The 22,013-nt window shown below is 38.7% G+C and overlaps 1 protein-coding gene across 1 annotated transcript in view; it reads right to left on the reverse strand.

Annotated features, from left to right (window-relative positions):
• Positions 1–22,013, reverse strand: part of MAOB (monoamine oxidase B) — a 110,920-nt gene that overhangs the window by 52,849 nt on the left and 36,058 nt on the right. The window contains exons 2-3 of the mRNA XM_007102031.2: positions 15,871–15,965; positions 14,289–14,426 (exon numbers count right to left, since the gene is read on the reverse strand). Of these exons, the coding sequence (XP_007102093.1) occupies positions 14,289–14,426; positions 15,871–15,965 (233 nt within the window). The remainder of the gene's footprint in view (positions 1–14,288; positions 14,427–15,870; positions 15,966–22,013) is intronic.

Raw genomic sequence — 22,013 nt, forward strand, 5'->3', positions numbered from 1 at the left:
GGGCCTCTCACTGCTGTGGCCTCTCCCGTTGCGAAGCACAGGCTCCGGACATGCAGGCTCAGCGGCCATGGCTCACGGGCCCAGCCGCTCAGCGGCATGTGGGATCCTCCCGGACCAGGGCACGAACCCGTGTCCCTTGCATCGGCAGGCAGATTCTCAACCACTGCGCCACCAGGGAAGCCCTGTAGAATATAACTTTTAAAACAAAAGTCAGATCACGTTACTTCTCTACTTAAAATCTTCCAGTGGATTCCCATATGACCAGAGTAAAAGCCAATGTTCTTATAACTGCCTATAGGTCCTCTGAAACTTCCAGTGTGGCACTGGGGCTTGTGAATACTGACTCAGGAGAACTGAGTGTGCTCCTCTATTCCCAACTCTGTATTAATTAATGATAAGTTGGGAGGTTGACCTGAGCCACAGTGAAGTATTTACATCATGCAAATCCTGCAGATGAGAGTTAGGTTTTGTTAGAATGTCACCTCCTCAGTGAGGCCCTACCTGACTATTCTATTTGATATTGGATCCCACTCTCTCACATCCCCACACCTCCCATTCTTTGTAGCACTTGGGACTTTCCGATAACATATATATATGTGTGTGTATATATATATATATTTTTTCAAATATGTCTGAGCAGATGTTTTATTACACACTGCTTTAATGTATATGGGAGATTTAGCAGATCTGGTTAAAAAGTTTAAAGCCTTTGTAGAAATTATTAAATCTTGATGTGGGAAAAGCAACAGATTTTAAAAGCCAAAGCTTTTTGCATAATTCCACAACTTGGTGGTTAACCGATTTTTAACTCTAAAATATATTTGAAAATCAACTCATATACCCATTAGAGCTGAGAGTGTTAAATTTAAAATGAGCATTTTTTTAAGTTTCATACAAAAGAATATATGAATTTTTGGTACATCTAAATTAACTTCACTTTTAAGAAAATCCATATTTTACACCCTTTTTTATTTTGCACTTTATCATATTTCTTGATTGTGTCAGTTACTGCAAGTTAAAAGCAATATAAAATCAAACATGGCTAATTCCAATTTTATTTTAGGTATATAAGTTGGGTTTTCTATATTTTGAAAATATAGAAAAATATATCTCTCTATTTTTTTTGTTTACTCCTGGTCCTACACAGCTAACATGTAAGCTCCATCAGGGCAAGGATTTGTTTTGTTTACCTCTGTATTTTAAAGTTTATTTGTAACTTAATTGTGGACAAAGAAAGTAGTCTTCAGTTGTGGAATTTTGGTGGAAGCTGGTGGTGTACGTGTTGAGACAGGGGCGGGGGGTCTCCTGGTTTCTTGATATCAGATGAGGTAGGCACTTGTTATCTGTAAGACTAGATTACGTGTGACTAAAATATTTCACTTTTGCCCCTAAGAACAATACCAAATCAAAGTCTGCCCAATTGTACTCTAAAAGGGACAGGCTCACATAGGGGCAAAGACCCATTCTTTCAGTCATTCAGGCAAAAAACATTTACCTAAAGCCTGCTATGCTCCAGGTCCTCATCCAAGTGTTGGCGGTACCTCAGAGGACAAAATAGAAACAAACGGAGCTTACATTCTACCAGAAGAAGGCATACAAAAAACGAATGCATATACGATATTATGTTAAGCATGTGTAAGTGCATTGAAAAAACAATAAGGCAGGGAAGGGATAAATTAGGGATAGAGAATATTAGGTGGGGTGGAAGAGGCTACTCCTTAAGGTAGGGTTATCAGGGAAGGTGCCTCTGAGGAGGGGATACTTGAGTTGAGACCTGAGAAAGAGCATTCCAAATGGAAGAAATAGCAAGTATGTTTTGATTATCTATTGATGCATAAAGAAATAGCCCATGTCTTAAAACATTAGCCTATTATTATCTCTTATAGTTCTATGGCTTGACTGGGCTCAGCTGGACAGTTCTTGCTTGAGGTTACTAGTGTGGCTATATCAGAGAGAGGCTGGAGCTGGAGTCATTTGAAGGCTCGACTGTGCTGGACATCCAAGACAACTTCATTGCCAAGTCTAGTGCCTTGATAGGTAACGCTGGAAGGCTGGATTCAGCTGGGACAGGAGACCAGAGTAAGTATATGTGGCTTCTCCAGTATGGTGGTCTCAGGGTATTTAGACTTCATACATGATGTAACTCAAAGCTCCAAGAGTGCCTATTCCAAGAGAGAAGTGGATTTGCCAGTTTCTTAAGGCCTGGGCCCCAACACTGGAACAGCATCACTTCCATCATATTCTACTGGTCAAATCAGCTACAGAGCCCTCCTAGTAGGGGGGGGGCATAGAACCCCCCTCTCCCTTCCCATAGGAGGGGTGTCAAAGAACATCTAGCCATCTTTTTTTTTTAACTTTTTAAAAATTGAAGTATAGTTAATTTACAATGTTGTTAGTTTCAGGTGTATAGCAAAGTGATTCAGAGATATATATATATATATATATATATATATATATATAGTCTTTTTCAGATTCTTTTCCATTATAGGTTATTACAAGATATTGAGTAGAGTTCCCTGTGCTATACTGTAGGACCTTGTTGTTTATCTACTTTATATATAATAGTGTGTATGTTAATCCCAACCTCCTAATTTATCTCTCCCCCCACATTTCCCCTTTGGTAACCATAAATTTGTTTTTGAAGTCTGAGTCTGTTTCTGTTTTGTAAGTAAGTTCAATTGTATCATTGTTTTAGATTCTGTATGTGGCCATTTTTAATGTTTCAAAGTGAAAAAGCCCTGGAATAGGAATAAACTTGACACACTAGAAGCCAGAGTGCCTGGACTAAAGTGGGCTGGGTCAGGAGGTTGGAAGGGGCTATCATATAGGTACTTGTAGGCCATAATAAAAATTTAGTTTCATTCATTCTTCTAATTTATTTTTTATTGCTTTTTTTTTCTCCCAGGGTTCTACAGTCAAGAAACCAGCCTGGATATATAGACAAGATGTCAAGAATGATCTGGGAGAAATGCCTAGAAGTAACAATGGAGAAATATGAGGTCCCTAAAATAGCAGCACAGCTACACTGGCCTTAGAAAGAGAGGTAGCAGCTTAAAATAACATGTTGTTTTTAGATGGACTCTCATCCTTTCTAATCCAAAGGATCAATGTCATTAGGTATCATAATGACCTCCTTCAACTGCCAAAACATCTACTCTACATAGCTCACCCTTAAATATATTGTTTTATCTTCTCTTTCCTGCCTAAGCATGAAGTCGTACATAAAACAATGCTTTTTCTAACTATATTATGTTTACAGTTTGCAGTGGGAAAATGAAATGAATGTGAGATACGTGCATGGCTGTCTACTCTCACATTTATCTGATATAACAGAGTTCCAGCAGTCTTACCAGAATGAGCAGCTTTAATACTTTTAAAAATTCTGGATTAAGAATGAAATGAGATGGTTCAATGTCTCTGAATAGCCCTTGGTTTAACCAAATGGAAAGTTCATGTCAGTGGCCTCCGTGGGCTCCTAATGCCACTAGGAGATCAGGTGGGTCTCAGGAGGTCAAATGGGGATAAAAAAAAATTAGCAATGAGGCATAAGACAGAAGAAAGGTAGTATTAGGGGGCAAGAACCTGAGCAAAAAGAAGAGGGTTGAGTCCACAGTTCAGTTCTCAGCACCCTTACCCTTTTCCTTGTTTTTCTTGAGACTCTCCCCCAACTCTTATGTACGATTTCTGTGTCGGTCAGCAGATCAGCTGAGGAACCAAGTACACAAACTCTGGAGTGAGGGGGATCAGAGTTGGAGTCCTCACTCCATCACTTACCAACTGAGGGATCTTGAGCATATCACCCAAATACCTTGTGCTTCAGTGCCCTCATTTGTAAATAAGAGATAATAATGGCCATCAAGCTTTTCTGAGGATTGAGATAATGCATATCAAATGCTTAGACTGGTGCTTTGCACGTATTTAAATCTCAAACGGTGTTGGCTATTGTTGTTGCTATTAAATTTAATTTTGAACTGAGTTTCCAGGAACCACAAGGCACATGTGTGTTTGGTTCAATGTGAGAGCCTGAACTATAGGTGATTATGAATTGTGATTTTTTTTTCTTGGTTTGCACATGACTAGATGCTGTCCGTAGCAGCTGCCCTTAACATTTGCCAACTTAAAAAAGAGGAAACAGCAAATGTCAGAAGTAAAAGGCTCCAGGTCACTTTTGCTGAGAGTTTTGCATGGAGCATGTGTGCTAAAAGATGAAATGAATAAATAAACATCTTCCACTGAACTATAGCCTTATCTTCTCTACAACTCATTACTTGTGGGAATCTTCCTTAACTATATTTTAAGCCAATAATCTTTTATAACACTTTGGGCCAGTTCTGTGGTTTCTCCAGTGTCAGTCATAGTCAGGGACAATTTTAAAACTTTATTAAAATAATATTAAGGTAATACCATCATACAAAAAGTATTTATGCTTTCCATGAAGTTTAGTCCGTTAAATTTATTTAGCAATGTCCTTCAAGGTTTTGAGAAGTGTCCAAAGCACTCTCTGGCAGTATCTCTGACCACCTCGACCTCGTTTAGTTCCAACTTGCTCGCTGCCTTATGCATGAAAATCTCAGGGACATGGCATTTTCCTGGGCACCTAGGAGAGTTTTTAAAAAGGGATTCTAAGCTGGTTTGCCCTTAGGAAGCAACAGGCACATAAGGAATTTCACTCTTTGTTTACTTCCAAGTTCTTTGTGATGCCATATATTTGGAGTTGCTAGAACAAGTAAAATTAATCTATGCCATAATGTAGGGTTTATGTTATAAGATCTAGACATATGTTTTAGACAGGTTGTTAAAAAACTGAAGATGGATTAGAAACATTTGCAAAAATCCATAGCATTTGCTAACTTTCTAGGCCTCTGCTGTCCCATACAGTAGCCACTAGCCATATGTGGCTATAAAGTGCTTAGTATGAGGCGAGTCCAAATTAAGATGTGCTATAAGTATAAAATACATACCAAATTTCAAAAGCTTAATACAAAACAAGAATGTAAAATATCTTATTAAGTAATGTTTTATATTGACTACAAGTTTAGATAATAATATTTTGGATATCCTGGATTAAATAAAATATATTCTTAAAATTAATTTCACCTCTTTCTTTTTATTTTTCAATATGGTTACTAGAAAACTTTAAATGGCATATGTGGCACATCTTATATTTCTACTGGAGAGTGCTGCTTTAAGCTATTTTAATGAGTAGTCCAGATTTCACATATTTGTCAAAAGGGGGAAAATTAATGTATTTTGATTCTCTGAACTTAGGTTATTTAGGGATTAGTAAACTCTGACATGCCCACTGTCTCCTGACAGCTCTACAAGACCATCAGCATTTAGTAACCCAAAGGAAAGCCACTTAGTAACCCAAAGAAAAGGGTCTCAATTGGGCCAAATAATAACCATGGTCCCATATGCCAGGATCTGAAGAGTGTAGCGGAAGGAAACTTAGAAGGTAACACAACTAAAAAAGGGGATTTTAATTTCTCTTTTTTATTATCTGTTTACTCCGTCTGGGCATGTGAGTCTAGATGCAGCCAAATGCTGATGTCCTAGCCTATTAGTAATATGGGAAATAAATAAAGAGGAGAAGACTGGATTTTAAAGTGAGAGAAGTTATATTTCAGTGTGTAAGGAGCCCACGAAAATATTTTCAGGATGAGTTAATTGGCCTGGTTCTCTTTTGAAAAGAATTTGTAAAGCTTTATCCTATCTGGTGTCTCACCATTTAAATTTTTACTTGGTAGTAAGGCTCCTCAGAGCCTATTAGAAAAGTTTGTTTTCAAAAGGAAAGGAAACAAGCTCTATCAAAACATCCTTAGTATCTTCAGTGTATCACAGCAGGCTTCTTGGTGAAAATAATGTTAATCAGTGTCTTCTGTTCTCTTTCTCTTTAAAATCTCAAAGCACTCAGCAGGACAGGTACAAATGTCCATCTTTTGCAAATGGAGAAATCAAGGTACAAAAGCATAAATAACATGGCCAAGGTCACAAAAAAAGTCAGTGATGAAGTGTGTGTGTGTGTGTGTGTGTGTGTGTGTGTGTGTGTGTGTGTGTGTGTGTGTCTGTAGCAGACACTGCGAAAATTCTGTGGCCCAGTAATACCAGGATAAGAGTCTTTGAGGGTTTGCATTCAAACAGCTGCTTTGGGATCTAGACTGTCTACTCTCAAAGGGTCAAAGCACAGTCACTAAGCCTGGCTGGAAGCAGTTTGGTTATTGTTAATAGATACGTCACCCAGGAGACTGCTGCCTAGGCAGGTGAGAATCACAGATATCTGCTGGAAACACTGGGCCTAACCTCTTCTCACAGACCATAAACTATCAAAAGTAGAGTCTGTGCGTAGAAAACAAACTTTTCGTTACCTAAGGGGAAAGGGGCGGAGAGGGATAAATTAGGAGTTTGGGATTAGCAGATACACATTACTATATACAAAATAGATAACCAACAAGGTCCTACTGTATAGCACAGGAAACTATATTCAATATCTTGTTATAAACTATAATGGAAAAGAATATGAAAAAAAGTAGAGTCTTTTTCCAATTGCCTTTTTAAAAATAAAAATGAGAGGAGCTCTTCATAAAAAGTTCAAGCAGTACTCAAAAATACAATGAAGAAGGCAATAAATTACCTCAAATCATACCATTCAGGTTAAAAAAATAGCTATAACATTACATTCCAGACTTCTGTGTAAGCATCTACAATATAGAAAGATGGCTGGCTGGCTGGCTGGATGGATGGATGGTTGATATGGATGGACAAGCGAACGAATGGATGACTGAGAGAAAGAGGAAGGAACAAAAAAGTAAGAAAGGAAGGAGGAAAGAAAGGGCAAAGAAAGAAATACGAGTACCTCAGAATCAAATCATATTTCTTGTTTTCACTGACATAAATGTACTTAAATTTAATGGAAGAAACATAAACTGAAGGAACTGAAGGAAGAGCTAAACTTCAAATAAATGTTGCATAACCCAAGAGAAAGAGCCCTGTAGCATAAAGTCAAAAGATCATAAAAATCATTAATAGATTTGAGCCTTCGTTTTTTTATTAGCTACAAGTATAATTTTGGTATATACTGATTTCATGCTATGAAGAAAGACTTCAGTAGCCCTCACCTTTCTTATACCTCTTCCCTTCTCACCTTCTCCACATTCTGATTTTATAGATTATATAATTTTTTACCATATAAAGGCTTTTTTTTAAAAAAGGTCTGTAGTACATTCTTTACTAGAGTCGTAATTCTTCCAATTCTTTGTTTAAATCTTTATTTAAACGTATTTAATGGTTAGCGCCAATTTCATCCAAGCTGATCCATTCCTGAGTTCTTTATTTGGAATCATCATTTATGATACCTTGAAGTGGAGTGACGCTAGGACAAAATTTTAAATTGTGTGCCATTAGCTTAGTGGGCAGGATGCAGGTGCCCAGAAAAGACATGGCACAGGATTGAAAGGTAGAGAAAGTGGTAAAGCACTGGCAAAACTATCACCTGGATGATTGGGAAAGGCAGACCAACTACTTAGCAACCTTGAAGCTCTAAGAGAAACCGTTGGAGTTGTTAGTGATTTTTTACTTTGTAACATGTTTGCTTTCAGCAATGGTGTAGCTCTGGGATTGAAGAGCCAGGATTGGAAACCCTTTCTTGTCATCAGTTCTCAAATTTTATGATCTATGGCTGCTGTCTTTTCCTGGTTTAATTGTGCCATGGGATTTTTTTTTTTTGGCTTTACTTTATTTAGTCACTTTTCCTTTTTTTGTTGTTTATTTCTTTTCATATTAAAAGAAAAATCTTTGGGGCTTCCCTGGTGGCGCAGTGGTTGCGCGTCCGCCTGCCGATGCAGGGGAACCGGGTTCGCGCCCCGGTCTGGGAGGATCCCACATGCCACGGAGCGGCTGGGCCCATGAGCCATGGCCGCTGGGTCTGCGCGTCCGGAGCCTGTGCTCCGCAACGGGAGAGGCCGCAGCAGAGGGAGGCCCGCATACCACAAAAAAAAAAAAAAAAAAAGAAAAATCTTTGATCCCACAAATCCCACACCGACTTCACCCCAAATTGTCTCAAATTCAATAACTTAGCCCTGTGCCCTGCACAGCAGTCACCTATATTAGATGTGCATTACATGTTAGACAATTTGAATAGAGTGTAGAAGCTTAACAGTAACCGATTGGCAAAATATCCACCATATTACAGAATGTTCTTGTGACAGAATATTAAACTCGTATCTACAGAGAACTTTTAATGACATTAGGAAATACTTGTGAAATATTTATAAATGAAAAGGCAAACCTAAAAACCTTCTTTATGTGAAAGTATAAAAAAAAATCCAAGAAAGTCAAATATAAACGAAATATGTTGTGTGTGTGTGTGGTGCATAATCTTAAAGTGCAAATAACTGTAAATTACAAAATGTGATCAAGAAAGTGAGGAGGAGACAGGACTTGGGAAGGAGTCAGTGGAATAACTGGAGTCAATTGCAGAACATTTTAAGGAAAGGTGGATCTTTAACAGGGTTTTTCCAAGAAGTGAGAGGGTAAGTTTGGCAGGAAGGAAGCGGGGGGCAAGCTAGGTGCTGGGGCTCAGAAGGAAATGACAGAAACCCTCCCATCCAGAGGACAGCGAGCTCTTCAATGTGTATTCTTGACACCTCAGTTCATGCTCTGACTCCATCGCTTCCTGCCATATGCAATTAATCTCTTTAGCCTTTACATTCTTACCTGTTAAATGGGAACAAAACTTCTAGTTCACAGCCAAATAACTTCCAGTTATTTGGGACTCACGTTTGTGAGGTCCAAATAAGACATAAGTGTGAAAGCACTTGGAAGGTTCTAGATGTCCATACCAGAGTAACGTTACCATTGTTATTATTTACTGGTTGTAGCAGAGGCCAATAGAAAGGCATGGGCTCTGTGAGGGTGTGGCAAGGTAGGCTAACACATTTTAGGCCATCTTGTACTTCCTGCCAATCACTACAGGCTGCTGAAGCTTTCACCTGTTACATGATCACCTTTATTAGTCACCATCCTCTGATGAGCTGGGCCCATGTCATTGCATCTCCTTTGGACTACTTGGCCATACCCCATGATGACATCATATAGATGTCACATAAAATTTCACACAGGGTTTAAGCTACAGGCTTGTTTCCTTTCATGAATTTCACCATCATAACTGAACTCTATACATCCTCTACCCTCCACCTCCAGTATAATTTAAAACTAACTCTGTGTTACCCACAACTCCAGTTTTTGTTAAGTTTATCCAGATGTGTGTGCGTGTGTATTTGTACACAGAGAATATGTTTACTGAGTTTATCATATTTTAAATTCTAAAAGGAAACCTTGAAGGCTTAGAATAAGTTCATCTCATATCCCCTAATATTGTTCCACATCCAGCCATTGAAAGCACCATTTTCAGCAAATTATTACATGCCGAAAATCTGTCTGTATTTTCTAAAGAACACAGTTGAGTACTTTGGTTTCCAGGATAACTAACACAAACTTCAGAATGATCACTAAACAAATGGTTTTCACTTGCTGAAGAGGAAATGACTATTCTACACATCTGGGGGGAAAAAATCTCCCATGATGATAAGACATGTATGTTTCCAACAAATAAATGAAATGGAATGGGGGTGGCTGTGGAAGAGAAGGTTCAGGAAGCCTCTCTCAGCTCGGGCAGACTCTCAGAACCAGTGAGCTCTGTGTGGCATGTGTGACATTCATGTGAAAGGGGCAGCTGTTCCTGGATGAAATACAAGATTTTGTCTAACCTGTTTCTGGATTCTTCTGTCATCATGAGAGAAGCAAGTACACCCTGGACTTTGATCCAGGCTTCTCTGGATTAATAGAATTGGAGGGAGAGGCATGCAGAAGGGGGTACTAAGAGTCCGAAGAGGACTGGGCACTCCCGGTCTGCTGATTTCTGGGAGATGCTGAGGTCCCGCACCATAGGACAGTTTATGTTCGCCAAATGCAATTAAAATTTGAATATTTTCTTTTTCAACATTTCGCCTCTACTTTTGTTGCTGTTCCCCAACACTGAGAGACAGTGATCTCTTCCAACTGGTCTTATCATTAGAGATCTAGTTTCCGCTGTATGCTTTTCTGTGCTTTTTTTTTTTAACTGTATTTTCCACTGGCTTTCAGAGTTCTCACCAAACTGAGGGGCTCTGCCATATGGCACCTGCTCCATGAGGTTGTTTGTAGCAACAAGCAGTAGGCAATATATTTGAGAGATGGCTCCTCATCCATAGGCCTCTTCAAGCACTGACGTTGACCACATACAACACAAAAGGGACTTTGACAGCGAGCTTGGCTTCTACTCATTGGGAAGTAGACTAAGACCAGAGAATTTTTCTTTTTCTCTCAGTTTCTCCCCATAGCTGAAATTTGGAAATGATGATCAATGTGAAGTTGGGCTCTTAAGTTTAAGTCACGCTACATCTTTATATTCACCAAACTCCTAACAGTTAAGCTTTTGGGCCTAAAGCAGTTTCATGCATACTTTTCTAGACACTAGTTCCAAATTTCAGACTTATAAAGGCTTCTGAGACAGAGGAACTCTATTTGCCAATAGCCTAAATTGTACCAAACTTCAAAATTTTCTCCAACTCCTTCAAAGTAAGAACCCAAAAGAACAAAAAACAAGCAACAACAAAACAACCACACATGTGAACATGCAAACACACACACACTCTCTCTCTCTCTCTCTCACACACACACACACACACACACACACACGATGAAGAAGGAAGAGGCACAAATTAAAATATAGCAAGATCCCTTAAGGTTTATATTTTTTATCTTTTTCTTTTTAATTATGAGATAGTCCCTAAAACGGAACATTTTTCACAAGTCACTTTCAAGGCATGTAAACAGCTGCCTTCTAAACTATCCTAGCAGAAATTAGCATGACGATTTGTGAAACAGATTAAAAACTTCCATAGATGTTTCACGATAATTGTTAAGCACGAAGGACTGCATCACTGATTTGAGAAGTGCAGAAAACACCTTCTAAATTATATAGATTTGAGCTGAAGCGATCACTTTTCCCACTGATAATTAAATCCCAATATAGCTCGGTATCACATCTTTGAATCACAAACAAGGTTTTGGAAAACCACATTTTAGTGACATAAGACAGATCTACTGTAGTACTAAAAATGAATGCCACTCAGTAAATAGAAACATTTCTGGCAGATCAGAGGCAGACAGCAAAACACCCTGCACATCACAGCACACCAGGGGTTGATGCATGCTTGTTATGGGCCCAGCATGAGCACATCCCATCTGTCAACAGACCATTTCTTCCAGAACTATCAGAGAACTGGTGATACTGGGAGTCCTCATTTCTTGGGAAACACACTCTTCCTTTGGACAGCTATCCTATCATGGGCTGCTGTAGCACCCCCTGCCCCCTTTGGTGAGTAGCTCCATTTCACCAGTTTCAATTCCAACCATCATATCCAAATTCCCTAGCTTAATGTTATTAAGGCTGCACGTAAAACTCTGTCTTCTTTTAAGGACCATGTAAGAAATTGAAAAAAGCAGAGTCCTTGAGCAGGCTGATTTGAATTGCCGATCTGACAATATGAGAAGTAACACACTTGATACTCTTGATATTCTCAGGCTTTGGGTTGAGAAATACATGCAGGTCCGCTGAAGAAACAAGGCAGAAATATACTAGATATTTGCATGAACCACTTGGGAACAGTATTTGCACTTGGGAACAGTAGTTATTGAAATAGGTAATAGAGAGTCATGACCAAATGGCCAAAGTACTGCCTACCATGACAGAGAAGACAACTTTCTGAACTACATTCTTAGGCATGTAGTAGCAGATCAGCTATCAGAGGTCTGCTCAATAATCCCAGAAATGGATGGAGTCATCTAAGATGCTTTTTACAGGTTCAAAATAAGAAAAATGACATATGAGCAAAGACATGGAGGTGATGATGGTGGAGAACAAATATTTAGTTTGGGGAGGACTTCTTAGCTCTAAGGTCTTTATTGTTATTTATTATCGTGTAGCGCTTCACTGGATACAGCCACAAGGAGGTCAAATTAGCACCCTTATGGAGACTGAAAAAAAACCTTTGTTTCATAAATTCATTAGTGTTTCAATCGTGTCAGGATGAGAATTAATTAGAGAGTAAGTACGCATAGCAAACATGTACAGCAGAAGTCAGAAAACAGCAATATAGGAACATGAAAATCTAGGTACCAAAAGAATATTTTAGAGTGATTTTCTCTAGATAGGATTACTGGAGGGGTTTTTTAATTGTTTTTCTCTACCACATTTTCTTATTATATTTTTACAATAAACATGCTTTCCTTTTGTAATAATTCAAAAGCAATAACATTTATTTTGAATCTCATACAAAGCAATGTTGGCATATATATTTATTCTGTATCAAGTCGGAGATACTGCTTAGTTATATTTTCTTAGCTGCACGTGGATTATACGAAATAGCTTAAGAAAGCAGCATTATTTGGTCATCACTCTGAAAAATTCAAGTAGTACATTGTTTCCACAGTTGATAAGTATAAGCAATCTCTTTCAAACAAGGAACATAATGTCGGCCATAAGATTTCCAGATAAACAAAGCGTCCTGAACTTAGCTCCCGACTGCCAAGAAACCCTGCCCACACACAGACAGAAAAGTGAATATAATTTCTAGTCATCTCCTTTGTCGGGAGAAACCTAAAAGAGATCCTAGTGTTCTGGGAATTCAGTCTCTGCAAGTCTTAAATGTTAGGACAAGAAAGACAGAAGAAATCAGTCAAGATGAGCTACATATAAAAGCAAGGAACGCAATGAAGAATGTTTACTAAGTGTTGCTGATGGATGTTCAACAAATCACTCTATCACCATGCTACATGTTCATTTCTAATTCATGTGTCTCTTTTTCCACTAGACAAATAGGGAAGCAAGGTGAAAAGGCTCATAAAACAAAATCTGAACATCAAGCAAAACATTTACATATAAATGTTACCCGCATTATACCAAATCAGATAGATGTTTATTTCCTGTTTTAGTAAATGATTCACAATGTACAGTCTATTATTTGTCCTTCTTGATATTATCACCCACAAATAATATCCAGGTGTCAACACTGTTATGTATATCAAAACTGACGGTTGCGAGTTCTTCTGTCTCCTAAGGGGATGATTTCTTCTGGTGAGGAGCTTGGCTCTGTACTGCTCGCTTCCACTTACGGAGGCAAGTGAGGAAGAGAGAGGAAAGACTGAAATTCAAAACCTCTGCCAGCCCTTCCGTGGGACTTCAGAGTGGGGTCCAGGGTAGGTGACTCTTTGCTTGTCAGAGAACATCAGTGACATTGTGGACCAAGACAATGATGCTGGGAAAACAAGGATCAGGGAGATGCCAGAAGAGTCTAAAGGCAGAAACATGGTGGGAGACTGGAATCCACAGAGAAATGTGGCCAGTGAGAAATCCCCAGGGGCACACTGTTTGAAGAGCTTATTAGAATTAGAACGTCCAGTATTCAATTCTAAGTTGTTTATGTTTTTGCAATTGAACCCCTTACCCACACTGTTCAAAACTTCAGTCAATTTTGCTGTACACAAATGCTTGGGGTGGTCCGAAGAAAATCAAGAGAAAGAGATGAATTTGAACCCAGGTTGACATAGAACAAAGGAAAGAAGAGAGTCACTGGCCATGAATGTGCATGAGCATAAGTATCATGGAAGCAAGAACCACGAACCACAAATGATCATGGGAATTGAAACCCAGTAAACTCACAGGAATTTGGGGGAGATCAATGGAGCTTCCCCATGAAAGATGGAATTTGAGACTTGACTTACTTTTATGTAAATCTCTAAAAGAGAGTGAGTTTAGCCTATATATAGGACATAATGACCAAATTTCAAAATATTACATTAGACATATTGCAAATACTCTATAATGTGAAGTCTAGAGCAGCATTAGTAAAACTATACACAGGTTTTTGTATCACATGAAAGAGACCCAGTTATTTTAATAGAGGTATTTAATAAATCACTCACAAATGTTTTTTTCTCTATTGGTTTTGTTAAACTTTTTACCAAATGGGCAATACTACTTCATCAATAACCTTCCAAAATAGGTTTAGAATTCTCCTTTGATAACAGTAAAAAAAAAAAAATTCTCAGAATGGTTGAAATATACTTATAAAATACATATGCATCATTCAAGGATGAAGGAGATTGTCTGAGGGGAGGATGTGGAATTCATATATGGAAAACACCCACAGAGAAATCTTCAAATCCTTCAAACGCTGGTCCAGGCTTACCTTTACATGGTGAATCAGACGCTCTACTTCATTCACTTTGTAGGTCTCCAATCCTAGCTCCTTGGATAATCTTAAGATACGATTCTGAGTTGGGCCAACATAAGATCCTCCAAGGTCCACATATTTAACTTTTTGGTTCTGTTTTCCCATGGAAAATAAAAATAAAAATAAATATATGTGAAATTTTATTCATAAGATTAAAAAAAAGACAGCCCTGAAATAAGCAAATTGGCATTTCATAGGTTCTAGACACACGTTGAGGTGTATCCATAGAAAACTGGATTCTGTTAGCAACTCTACTTCAGTCATGCAACTTAACAGTTATTGAATCATTCCTTAATGTAAAGCAAAATTGATTGACCTTGAAATAGGCAAGAGACTTCTGAACCCCATCATTCTCAATACATACCACAATGTGCTTTGGGTTTTAGTGGCTTAGATTTGTAAGCTGTGAATTATTGATGAATTTCTCTTTACTTAGCATTTCAGGCTAATTTTGAGGCACCTAATGCTAGAGGAAAAGCGAGAAAGGAAATGACCACTTCTTTTCTTTTTTTCTTTTCATTGAAGTATAGTTGATTTACAATGTTTCAGGTGTGTAGCAAAGTGATTCAGTTTTATATATATATATATATATAAATATATATGTATATATGTGTATATATACATATATATATTCTTTTCAGATTCTTTTCCACTATAGGTTATTACAAAATGTTTAATATAGTTCCCTGTGCTATACAGTAGGTCCTTGTTGGTTATCTATGTTTTATATATGGTAGTGTGTATCTGTTAATCCCAAACTCCTAATTTATCCCTCCCCCCTCTATCTCCTTTGGTAACCATAAATTTGTCTTCTACGTTTGTGAGTCTCTTTCTGTTCTGTAAGTTCATTTGTATCATTTTTTTACAATTCTACATGTAAGTGATATCATATGATATTTGTCTTTCTTTGTGTGACTTTCTTCACTTAGTATGACAAACTCTAAGTCCATCCAGGAAATGACCACTTCCTTTGTGGTCTGCTCATCCAGACATTTGAAAGATAGCATTAGGGAATATTTGGTCCTAATTCACACCTTGGAAACTGCTCTTATGTTCAATAGAAAGTTTTCTATATGGTTATGAATTAGCTTCACTTGAAAGGACTAAGGACCAACCTTTGAAAAAGAGTGACTAGAAAAACTCCCTATGTTTGAACATGTCCAAACATAACTGGATTCCTAATAGTCAGGGACACCAGAGCAGGTCCTCCTTTTCTGTTTTTGTTTGTTTGTTTGTTGATTGTATAGTTCTCCGACTAAAAGGGAACATACATTTCACAAGGGCAGTGGTCTTTGTTTTATTCACTAATGTATTTCAAACACCTAATTATTGGTGCAATCATTTATTGGGCAAGTGCCAAGTATCATGAGGTGAGAAAAGGGACAGAAGAAAAGGGTTGAAAAGGAAGCAAATTGAGAGGCTGTGGAGAGTAATTTTCACTCTCTTAAAAAGAGTCAAATGAAGTTCAAGACTTTCAGGAAGAAACAAGAAACTCAGCTTCAGTGTCACGGTCTCCAGCCCATCATTATTGTCTTACCCTGATGGTGTAAGTCCTGCCTCCCACACGGTCCCGGGCTTCCAGAACAATCACATTCAGGCCAGAGTCATGCAGGAGTTTGGCTGTTGCCATACCTAGGAGAAAATACAAGAAAAAATCAGAATCAAACACTTTACAGGGACTCCAGATCAGCTCCGCATGCTAACAGCCAATGAGAAAAGTCCATGTTAGCTCATACACATGGCTTATCATCACGTTCAAGTTATTCAACTTACAGGTGGCTAGGGTTTCTCAATAGAGATCCAGAGTCCAAGTCTGGGAAACCAACTGCTATTTCTAGAAAGAATAAAAGGGATTTCATTTTTGGTAAAGGTCTCAAATCTTAAAAACTTCTTTGGTCACTATATCAAAATGTCTATCTTTAAAGACTAAATTACATGATTATGTGTCTGACAACATGAAAGAAAACACAAAGCCACACAAAAGAGAAATGTATAAGCCCCAGCAGACACAGGACGAAATGGAGCCACTGACTTCATTCTCAAGGCAAATCTGAAAATCCGGTAAATTGGGGAGTGGGGGGTAGAGTCAGCCTTCAAAACATGTGAAAGGACCTAAGCTTTACTATTAAAACCGAACTTTTAGAAGTTGATGCAAAGTTTCAAAACCAAGGACATAAGATTCAACCCACTTAATTGTCCTAATTCCCCATATGATCCATCACTGAAGAATGAAATGACTCCATTCATTCGTTCATTTAATTATTAATATAGTCAAAAATACTTATTGTATGCCTACTACATTCCCTCCATCATGAGTTCAACTTAAAAAAGAAAAAAGTTTTATTGAGGTACATTTACATACAATAAACCTTACCCAATGAGTTCTGTGAGTTTTGATAAAGTATAAAGCTTAGCATAGAGTTCAAATATGTAATTTTTGGTATAAGTACATCCTGAATATAGTTTTTGACCTCACATATCTTAAAATTCTGCATCTTTAACTTACAGAGTTTTGTAAGAGTTTTCTCAGACAAGAGAACTCTGGTGTTCTTACCACGATGAACTGAATTTGCTCAGTTCCAAATACCTTACTCGTTTGCTTTATGAGACCAAACAAAATCAAGGAAATGACAAGATGCTGTGCTTTACAGATAAATGAAACAGTTTCTATCCCATCTTTAAAAAATAATAGTTCTGGGACCTTTAGATCGCACTAGTGTGAAAAAAAATGATTCCCATAAAAATAGCTAATATTCATATAGTGCTCACAACATTTGAGATGCTAGTCTAAGTGTTTTAATGTATATTTTTAATGCTGTGAGAATTCACTGAATTCTCAATCCAATAAAAAAGGTACTATTGATATTCCCATTTTATGGCTGGGGAAACTGAAGCACAAAGAGGTGTCCAAAGTCACGTAACGAGCCAGCAGCAGAGCCAGGCAGTTTCGTTCCAGTGTCTGTTTCTATAACCACTACGAGTATTGCTTTTCATGGGGCCTGAGAGCCATCCTTTTCATAGATCGCATCTCTCAATTTTTGCTTCAGGGAGAGATACTTTTCACTTTGTTTGGACCTACGTGTTTTTAAAACACACTTGTAGAGACCTCCCTGGTGGTCCAGTAGGTAAGGCTCTGCGCTCCCAATGCAGGGGGCCCGGGTTCCATCCCTGATTGGGGAACTAGATACCGCATGCATGCCACAACTAAGAAGTCCACATGCCGCAGCAACGATACCACGTGTCACAACTAAGACCCAGAGCAGCCAAAATAAATAAATAAAGACATACATATTAAATAAGTAGAATATTCCAAAAAAAGCACAAACACTTGTATCTTGTGGTTTGATAAGAATCCATGGAACATAAGATATGAGCCTACCCTAAAAGCCACAATGAAAAGCCGAGGCTTCGTTCGCCCTCTCTGAGCTGCCCTAAAAGAAGAAACCATTTTTTTTTTAAAGAGGCTGATTGTGGGGCTTCCCTGGTGGCACAGTGGTTGAGAATCCTGCCAACGCAGGGGACACGGGTTTGAGCCCTGGTCCGGGAACATCCCACATGCCCCAGAGCAACTAAGCCCGTGCACCACAACTACTGAGCCTGCGCTCTAGAGCCCGCGAGCCACAACTACTGAGCCCATGCGCCACAACTACTGAGCCTGCGCTCTAGAGCCCATGCTCTGCAACAAGAGAAGCCACCGCCATGAGAAGCTCGCGCACCGAAACGAAGAGCAGCCCCTGGCTCGCCACAACTAGAGAAAGCCTGCGCGCAGCAACGAAGACCCAACGCAGCCAAAAATAAATTAATTAAATAAATAAATTTAAAAATAAAGAAAGAAAGAGGCTGATGTGACATTTCATTATTTGAGTTAATCCATCTTCCGATCCCTGTCCTTGGGTGCAAGGCTGGGACTTCCAGTTGGTGGTGGGGTGATGGTGCCAAAGTCCACAGCCCTGCGAGCAATGTGCACAAGCACTGCAGAACCCTAATTTAGAAATACAGGGCTTGGATTTTTAACTCCAGTTTCCTAATTTTACCTTTATAAGGAAAAAAACAGAGAGAGAAAACCTTTCTATTTAGAGTCAAAATTGCAGACAATTCAATGCTGTTTCTCTTATCAAGCATCAGTTCAACAAATGAAATATGAAATAACATGCAGCCATAGTAACAGCTGCTATCATGGAATTCAGATACACTTGCTGAGCACGTTGAGGCTTAAACAAAAGGGCTCAGAACGAAACACAACATCACTCATATACACGAGCATTTTATATTCCACAAAAGGTACTACTGGGTAAGTGCAGTTACCCAATAGTATCTGACGCTAAACAGAAACATTTACTAAAACAAGCCAGGGTCTTATCAAATCATTGAATAGAGTTCTTTACGCTCATGTGCCTTAAAAAGGCATAAATAGAGATTACAAAAATATCTTTAAATAGGGCAATACGAGAATATGTTGTTAGAAATACTTCACAACTTGTCTCACTCATGCTTGTTGGATATCAGCTGACAAAAACTGATTTGAAAAATAATTGACGCACATACCAATGGCTTAAGAAAGTCCCTGCAAGTTTAGGAGGAGGGAATTTTAGGAAACTGAAGAAGAAACTGAGGAGTTGGAGTCTGGCCCGGAGCCGATAAAGATTGTTAAGATGGATAAACAACAAGGTCCTACTGCATAGCACAGAGAACTATATTCAATATCTTACGATAAACCATAATGAAAAAGAATATGAAAAAAAGAATGTATATATATGTATGATGGAATCACTTTGCTGGACAGCAGAAATTAACACAACATTCTAAATCAACTATACTTCAATAAAACTTTTTATAAATAAAATAAAAGATTGTTAAGATCTCAAGGGATTCCTTAGTGATGACTGGCAAAAGGACTAATGGTTTGATTAATCAAAGAATAAGCAAACAACTAAGTATCCAGAAGCGCCCCAGCTTACAACAGGGTTGTTTCCCAAGAGTTCATGTTTTTTTCTTTTTTTTTTTTTTTTTTTGCGGTACGCGGGCCTCTCACTGCTGTGGCCTCTCCCGTTGCGGAGCACAGGCTCCGGACGCGCAGGCTCAGCGGCCATGGCTCACGGGCCCAGCCGCTCCGCGGCACGTGGGATCTTCCCGGACCGGGGCACGAACCCGTGTCCCCTGCATCGGCAGGTGGACTCTCAACCACTGCGCCACCAGGGAAGCCCAAGAGTTCATGTTTATGTCAGTCATTTGGAACTTTTTTTTAAAATAAATTTATTTATTTGTTTATTTTTGGCTGAGTCGGGTCTTTGTTGCTGGGCGCGGGCTTTCTCTAGTTGTGGCGAGCGGGGGCCACTCTTCGTTGCGGTGCGCGGGCTTCTCACTGCGGTGGCTTCTCTTGTTGCGGAGCACGGGCTCTAGGCGTGCGGGCTTCAGTAGTTGTGGCACGTGGGCTCAGTAGTTGTGGCTCGCGGGCTCCAGAGCACAGGCTCAGTAGTTGTGGCTCACGGGCCTAGCCGCTCCACGGCATGTGGGATCTTCCTGGACCAGGGCTCGAACCCGTGTCCCCTGCATTGGCAGGTGGATTCTTAACCACTGCACCACCAGGGAAGCCCCATTTGGAACTTTTAACACATTTTGCCATAGAACAAAAATATGAGAGATGGTACATTCTCTGGGAAGTCTGGGAATTTTAAAATGCAATACTATTGTGAAAAAAAAAAGTAGCAGAATTACATTTGTCCTAAGAACACTAGACAATGTAATTGGCACAGTTGAAACAGGCAATCATTTCCTGACACAATGCAATAACAGCTAAAAAAAAAAAAAACCCCACAGTAATAGCAGCCACCATCATAAAGCACTGAGGATTGCTTTGCTGTGTGAAGAAATAGCATTTCATACATAAAGCTCATCAGATTTTCACCACAGTGCTGAGAGGTATTATTATCCTCATTTTAAAAAGAAAAAATGGAGGTCTGGAGACATCCACTGACTTGCCGTAGATTATACAATTAGTAAATGGCAGGGTCGGGGTTCAGCCCCAAACCTGAACTCTTAGCCACCACCCATGGACCAAAAAGGAAAAATTGAAAATGCAGTAATCTATACACTGATTGATGCAAAGTGTCTTAAAACATTCTGCTCTCCATCTAAATAGAAGAATCTTAAAATATCAGCTTTTCTCTTAAACAGATATTTAATTTTTGCAACTAATTTAGAAACAAACGTATAATAACTTCCTACTTTTAAAAAGCTAATTAAACTTGAGTTTAACATGCAGGATCAGTTACTATTTCACGATGATCATCTGGCAACTTCAGAGGCAGCCCCTATGTGTCCCTGACAGGCCCTTGATAAGATCATCTCATTTGTTACCTCTAAATGGTGCAGGATCCCTAGTATTTTGGCTCAGGGAGTCTCCTTTGGATGAATAAGCATAGCATGGCGCACCTTACTAACGGTAGACTAAAGCCTAATGCCATGAAATGATAAAAATATTTCATCTCCCTTCCCAGGTAATTCACTTGGAAAATGTTTCATCAAAGTGATGACTATTTCAATTAAATTATTTGGACACTTCAATTTGGATTAGACACTCAAATTATTTAAAATACCTAAACATCAGTGGTTTGCAGCTTTATTAACATTCTATGCTTCCAGTTTTGTGTATGTCTCATGTCCTTCCTATCAAAACGTGATATTTAACAGAATTTGTCAGCATTTTAAAATGCAAAGTTAATTGTTTTGAAAACATTATGAAACATCAGTACTTCAATATTATATAAGGACTTTTTCTCAGTTTAAAGTTACCAAAAAAAAGTATCATGTTAACCGAAGCTGAGAAAAAAAATTCACTGTACCTCAAAGCATCTCTACCCTTATAACACTGGTAAACCATATAAGCACTCCCTCAGGAAGGATAAAAGCCAAAAGTATGCAAACAGCCCTCATCACCTCTGTCACTTCTGACAAAGCAAATGGTTTTATGAGAAAATTCTAGAAACAACCAAGTGACCTTCTGATCAAAGAACTGGAATTCTTTGATGTCTCTACAGAGAATGCATTTTCAGTTATTTAACACACACACACAAACAAAAGAGTCTGGGGTAAAAAGAAAAATATCACCAATGTGAGATTAAATTCATTAAAGGAAAGCAGCATTTGTAGATAGAATTCAGACGTTGATTGTTGAACTCTTCAACACAGAGTAGAGGCAGGTAAAGATATCACTGAAAACAGGAACATTTTGAGCACTGACTGCATGCCAGTTTCTATTCCAAGTGTTTTACATATAAGAATTTATTTATCCTCCTAACAACTCTATGAAGTGGGCAGATGTAAAAAGAGAAGCACAGAGAGGTCAAGTAATATACCCAAGGTCACACAGCTGGCCAATGGCAGAGCCAGTATTCAAATCCAGGCAATCTGACTCCAGATAACAAACATGGCCAGCAGCCTTTACTAAATGGTGAAACACTGAAAGCCTTGCATAGAACATCACCAGCCACATAAACATCAGGGTCACTGCTAGCACATTCCATACCTTTGTGTAAATGACAAGAAGGTGTTACAGGGAAGAACAAAATCTGACTACATGCTGGATCTGTTTCTTTTACTTTAACCTTTGCTTCCCATTGCTTTTGTTCACTAAAAGGATACTGTCTATACATAACAGCCTGCCTCAGGGAACCCTGCCCC

This window comes from Physeter macrocephalus, chromosome 21 (genome assembly GCF_002837175.3).
Source record: "Physeter macrocephalus isolate SW-GA chromosome 21, ASM283717v5, whole genome shotgun sequence".
Lineage (NCBI taxonomy): Eukaryota > Metazoa > Chordata > Mammalia > Artiodactyla > Physeteridae > Physeter > Physeter macrocephalus.